Source organism: Xyrauchen texanus, chromosome 24, assembly GCF_025860055.1.
Source record: "Xyrauchen texanus isolate HMW12.3.18 chromosome 24, RBS_HiC_50CHRs, whole genome shotgun sequence".
Taxonomy (NCBI): domain Eukaryota; kingdom Metazoa; phylum Chordata; class Actinopteri; order Cypriniformes; family Catostomidae; genus Xyrauchen; species Xyrauchen texanus.
Window position 1 is genome coordinate 30,231,058 of NC_068299.1, and position 6,543 is coordinate 30,237,600.

Below are 6,543 nucleotides of genomic sequence, written 5' to 3' on the forward strand. Positions count from 1 at the left end.
GGAGCAATTTTCAAACACCTGAAGGTACCATGTTCATCTGTACAAACAACAGTACACAAGTATAAACACCATGGGACCATGCAGCCATCATACCGCTCAGGAAGGAGACACATTCTGTCTCCTAGAGATGAATGTACTTTGGTGCAAATCAATCCCAGAAAGACAGCAAAGGACCTTGTGAAGATGCAGGAGGAAACAGGTAGACAAGTATCTATATCCACAGTAAAGTGAGTCCTATATTTACATTTACATTTATGCATTTGGCAGACGCTTTTATCCAAAGCGACTTACAGTGCACTTATTACAGGGACAATCCCCCTGGAGCAACCTGAGTTAAGTGCCTTGCTCAAGGGCCCAACAGTGGCATCTTGGTGGTGCTGGGGCTTGAATCCCCAACCTTCTGGTCAGTAACCATGAACCTCAACCACTGAGCCACCACTGCCTATATCGACATAACCTGAAAGGCTGCTCAGCAAGGAAGAAGCCACTGCTCCAAAACTGGCATAAAAAGCCAGAATACAGTTTGCAAGTGCACATGGGGACAAAGATTTTACCTTTTGGAGAAATTTCTTCTGGTCTGATGAAACAATACATTTAACTGTTTGGCCATAATGACCATCATTATATTTGAAGGAAAAAGGGTGAGGCAACTTATTGTGAGAAGCTGGTGGAAGGCACCCCAAAATAGTTGACCCAAGTTAAACAATTTAAAGGCAATTCTACCCAATGCTAACAAAGTGTATGTAAATTTCTGTCCCACTGGGAATGTGATGAAAGAAATAAAAGCTGAAATAAATCATTATCTCTGCTATTATTCTGATATTTCACATTCTTAAAATAATGTAGTGATCCTAACTGACCTAAGACAGGGAATGTTTTTTATGATTACATGTCAGGAATTGTTACATTTTAAATGTATTTAGCTAAGGTGTATGTAAACTTCCGCCTCCAACTGTGTATGTACAGTGTAAATAAAAAAAGACAACGAGATCTATATTTTATAGATCTATATCTAGAGAGTTTGGCATTATAAAACATAAAAAATTTGAAGTGATGTTATTTTATTATATCTTGTCAAATATTCAATATTGTTTCTTAAAAAGAATGTTCTGGGTTCACAACAATTAAGGATCAATTAACAGCATTTGTGTCAATGTATATTACCACAAAAATAAAAAAAAAATAAAAAAATCAACTTGCGGTTGAATTAAGGCAAATTTTGTTCAATGGAAGTGAATGGGACCAGTCCATAATCATCAAAGTGCACATTGTTTAAAAGTATAGGCACCATATATAAACATTATATGTGTTTTTTCTAGTGTTATGTCGTCGTCATGACAAAGTTGTAATGTTGAATAAACTGTATACTGTGAATTGTAAGCCATTTTATCACACTAAAATGATGTAACACGTGTAATGTTTAGGTGTTATGGCCATACTTTTGAAACAGTATATTTTAATGTTTATTGGCTGGTTCCATTCACTTCCTTTGTACCTGCCTTAGTGTAACCACGATTTCTGCTTTTCGTTCTTTTTTAAATAAGAGTGAAGTCAAAATTATTATTTGTGATAATCAACATTTTAATACAAATGCTGCCGATTTTACTTGTATTGAACAGAAACATTGTTTTAAACTGGTCGCCTTTTTTTTATTATATATATATATATATATATATGTACTTAAATTTGGTTTGCTTTGGTTTATTGTTCCATTTACTCAACAACCAAAAAAAAAATTACAATATATTCCTGTATTATATTTACTATTTGACAGTGATTCATACGAAGTAATATGCATTATATCTACACAAGTAAATACTTTAGTGCTTGATAACATTTTCTTTTGCTTGCCCCCCCTCATCAGACCACAGCACATGGTTCCAGTAATCCATGTCCTTAGTCTGCTTGTCTTCAGCAAACTGTTTGCAGGCTTTCTTTTGCATCATCTATAGAAGAGGCTTCCTTCTGGGATGACACCCATGCAGACCAATTTACAGGCTGACCCCCCACCCCTTCAACCTCTGCAGCAATGATGGCTGCACTCCCAAATACAACCTCTGGATATGACGCTGAGCACGTGCACTCAACTTCTTTGGTCGACCGTGGCGAGGCCTGTTCTGAGTGGAACCTGTCCTGTTAAACCGCTGTTTGGTCTTGGCCACCGTGCTGCAGCTCAGTTTCAGGGTCTTGGCAATCATCTTATAGCCTAGGCCATTTTTATGTAGAGCAACAATTCTTCTTTCAGATCCAGAGAGTTCTTTGCCATGAGGTGCCATGTTGAACTTCCAGTGACCAGTATGAAGGAGTGTGAGAGCGATGACACCAAATTTAACACACTTGCTTCCCATTCACACCAGAGACCCTAATGAGTCACATGACATCGGGGAGGGAAAATGGCTAATTGGGCCCAATTTGGACATTTTCACTTAGGGGTGTACTCACTTTTGTTGCCAGCGGTTTAGACATTAATGGCTGTGTGTGGAGTTATTTTGAGGGGACAGCAAATTGACACTGTTATACAAGTTGAACACTCACTACTTTACATTGTAGCAAAGTGTCATTTCTTCAGTGTTGTCACATGAACATATTATCAAATATTTACAAAAATGTGAGGGGTGTACTCACTTTTGTGTAATATATATATATATATATATATATAATATCTTACTAGGCTGATAACCCCCACAAGAGAGCATCTTTCCTCTCCACATGTGTATCATCATGTGTATCATGTCCACAACTCAGAGAATAACAATGGCTATTCTCCTCAATTTTAAACTGGAAAATATATTCTGATTAAATGCATAACCCCTAATATCTACATCATAACAAGGTACAGGTCAGACTACGCTTCACTATACTGATCTCATAACAATTCCCGGTTTTAATGCAATGTTCTCACCTTCTGTGTTTCATGTCAACATACAACAGAGAGAGCGGTGATTGATTTACACAGTCTTTATTTGAGTTTTCATGTAGGTTTGCCAGTTCCCCTCCCTTGTCCAGTCAGCGTCCCCCGTATGTTGTGTAGAGCTACTTTAGCCATTAGAAGTGTAATGGTGAAATTACGTTTATACCATTCCCTGAAAAAATTAAAAATAAAAGTTGATACAACAGGGTTCCTGGCTTTTAAGCAAATACATGTAAGACTAATGTCTTAAAGCATATTCACAGCTGTATTATTTAAACAAAAACTTAAAACCACAATCATGTATATTTCAAATCTCACCTGTTATAACTGGCATGCCTTTTCATATTTTCATCTAAGAAGTGTTTGTAGAAGACTGCCATTTCCTCACTATTTAAAGTCCTTTTCCTTCCTAAAAGAGTTGTAAATGAACAGCACTAATTGAGCACATCAGTTTATGTGATCAATTAAATACAGGTAGTGTCCGCATTAAGATAGCTCACCTTGATCATCTCTTTCTGACAGTCCTTTTGCCTTCAGTTGTGACTGTACATATTCTTCTCTTTCCTGAGAGAAAAACGAAAATAAATGGGTCTATGAGAAAATCTTGATTAAGAATAGAACTACAACAACCTTGTTTTATACATGATCAAGGAATATAGTGAAAAATGCTGAAACCTTTCTAAAACACAATCCTGCCCCCTAATGGTGATGATGTGAAGCTGATGCAAGGTCTCACTACTGTGCCCCCACCACAGACATGTTAAATGTGTTTCTTGCTGTAATCTGAGTGGTTGCACGCACCATACATCTGTGGTTCGCACCTTACTAAATGTGAGGTTCTGATTGGTCCAGAACTTATGGTTCCAGTCTTCAGTCTCCTGTCTCAGATGCCTCAACTTCCTCTCCAGTGGCGTCTCATTCTCTGGGATGTGATATATGATTGGCCTCAAGTTTGAGAGTCTGTCTGGTGGGCCGATCCAGTCATATTTTGATGATGCTGCTGGACTGAATCCAGACCGCAACTTAAAAAACAGACACAACAGATTAGACTGCATTGTACATTAAAACAAGGCAGACTAAAAAAAAAAAAAAAGAAGTCTAAGAAAGCCCTTTCTTTTACAAAACAAAATTACTGCCTATTCAGACACACTGCCTGAGAAATTAAATGAATACATTGCATTAAAGGAATGGTTTGCCCAAACACTTCTCACCCACACTTATTATATTGCTTTTGAAGATATGGATTTAAACACTGGAGTCATATGGATTACTTCCATTTCCTTTTATGTAATTTTTGGAACTACAAAAGGTCAGATCACCATTAAGTTGCATTGTATGGATCTACAAAGCTGAAATTCTACTAAAATTTAGTTCTCACATTTTATTATGTTGCAGCTAAAATGCTTTCAAATTTTATTTTTTCACATCAACCTACCAATATTGACAAAGCATAAAACGGATTATTGATAGATTTTTCCTTTTAATAAATTATTCATACCCTTAACTCAGTACTTAGTTGATGCACCTTTGGCAGCGATTACAGCCTCAAGTCTTATTGGCTAAGATATTAAAAGCTTTGCACTCCTGCATTTGGGGATTTTCTGCTATTCTTCTCTGCAGATCCTCTCAAGCTCTGTCAGGTTGGATGGGACCATCAGTGGACAGCCATTTTCAGGTCTCTCCAGAGATGTTCGATTGGGTTCATGTCCAGGCTCTTGCTGGGCCACTCAAGGACATTCACAGAGTTGTCCCTAAGCCACTCTTGCATTGTCTTGGCTGTGTGCTTAGAGTCATTGTCCTGTTGGAAGGTGAACCTTCAGCACAGTCTGAGGTCCTGAGCAAGCTGGAACAGGTTTTCATTAAGGATATCGTTGCATTTTACAGTGTTTTGCTTTCCTTCAACCCTGACCAGTCCCTGCCACTGAAAAACACCCCAACAGCATGATGATACCTCCACCATGCTTCACCTTTGGGGTGGTATTGTGCAGGTGATGAGCAGTTCCTGGTTTTCTCCAGACAAGACACTTGGAATTCAGGCCAAACAGTTCAATCTTCATTTCATCAGACCAGAAAATCTTGTTTCTCACCTTCTGAGAGTCTTTTAGGAGCTTTCATATGTCTTGCACTGAGGAGAGGCTCCCATCTGGTCACTCTGTCATAAAGCCCAGATTGGTGGAGTGTTGCAGTGATGTTGACCTTCTACAAGATTCTCCAATCTCCACACATGATTTCTGGAGCTCAACCAGAGAGACCATCAGGTACTTGGTCACCTCCCTTACCAAGGCCAATCTCCCCCAACTGACTGCTCAGTTTGGCCAGGTGACCAGCTCCAGGAAGAGTCCTGGTTGTTCCAAACTTCTTCCATTCAAAAGTTACTGTATAACTGTAGTAGAGGACACTGTGCTCTTGGGAACCTTCAGTGCTGCCTAAAAACGTTTTTAGCTTTCCCCAGATCTGTGCCTTGACACAATCCTGTTTCTGAGCTCTGCAACACTTCCTTTGACCTCATGGCTTGGTTTTTGGTCCGATATGTATTTCCAGCTGTGAGACCTTATATAGACAGGTGTGTGCCTTGCTAAATCATGCCCAATCTATTGAATTAGTCACAGGTGGACTCCAATCAAAGTGTAAAAACATCTCAAATATCCAGAGAAATGGAATGCACCTGAGCTAAATTTCACATGTTAGAGCAAAGGGTATGAATACTTTTGTCGATGTGATAGTTACATTTTTTTTTTAGCAGTTATCAAAAATCTGTTTTTTGAGTTTTCATAATTGGGTATGGAGTGTAGATTGATATGAAACAAATAATAATTTCAAGCATTTCAGCACAAGGCTTCAACATAACAAAATGTGAATAGATTAAGGGGTCTGAATACTTTCTGAAGGCACTGCATTTGAATTTCTTTGTCTCAGCAGGTCTAAGTTTTTAAATAAATTATGATAAAATCGTATATAATGTCATAAAAAAATGACAAAAATAAAGTGTGAGAAATAGGTACAATTCTAGTCTGCTTTGAGTGAAGTCTTATTGTGTTTCAAAATATACTGCTGAACATAACTGGTTGATACAATGTTGCTACGCACTAGTGTTAACTGTGTCGATTAAATGTTACACTGTTGTTGATGATGATGATGATGATGATGATGATGATTTGACATAAATGCAGTAAACAACAAACCTGTGCTCGTGTGTCATGTTGTGGTGGTTGGCTTGTGTTTTGTCGATGACCTCGACAAGAGCTTCTTAACAGCAGGGGAGTATATATGTAACACGGACACAAGGATCTAAAAAATAAACAACCTACTGTTTTTACGTTCATCTTCAATTATAATAAATCATCGACCTAGGTTTTTTTTTTTTTAAAGTGCGAGTCGTTGAATGACACCGTGAAGCGTGTATCTTCTTCTGGTTGACAAAATAATTTAGGTGCATTTCCGCCACCTGAAGCGTCATATTTCAACATCATACATATTTCAACATGGCGAGTAACGGAAAACGTTTTTAAAGTAAAAGTCGCTCACACAGATTATCTTTTAATAAAAAATAATTCTAATAAAAATAATAATATATCAGGAATTTGTTTTCTTTAAAAAAAATAAAACGTTTAATATATGATGTTCTTTAAAGA

At 37.6% G+C, this 6,543-nt stretch overlaps 1 protein-coding gene across 1 annotated transcript; it reads right to left on the reverse strand.

The window, feature by feature from the left end:
* Nucleotides 1-1,115: 1,115 nt before the first annotated feature.
* Nucleotides 1,116-6,375, reverse strand: LOC127617552 (cytochrome c oxidase assembly factor 8). Its single transcript, XM_052089519.1, has 5 exons — nt 6,094-6,375; nt 3,733-3,933; nt 3,412-3,475; nt 3,230-3,320; nt 1,116-3,083 (listed from the first exon to the last, which is right to left on the reverse strand). The coding sequence occupies exons 1-5, from the start codon at nt 6,232-6,234 to the stop codon at nt 2,972-2,974; spliced, it is 609 nt and encodes a 202-aa protein (XP_051945479.1). The 5' UTR covers nt 6,235-6,375; the 3' UTR covers nt 1,116-2,971.
* Between the last annotated feature and the right edge of the window lie 168 nt (nt 6,376-6,543).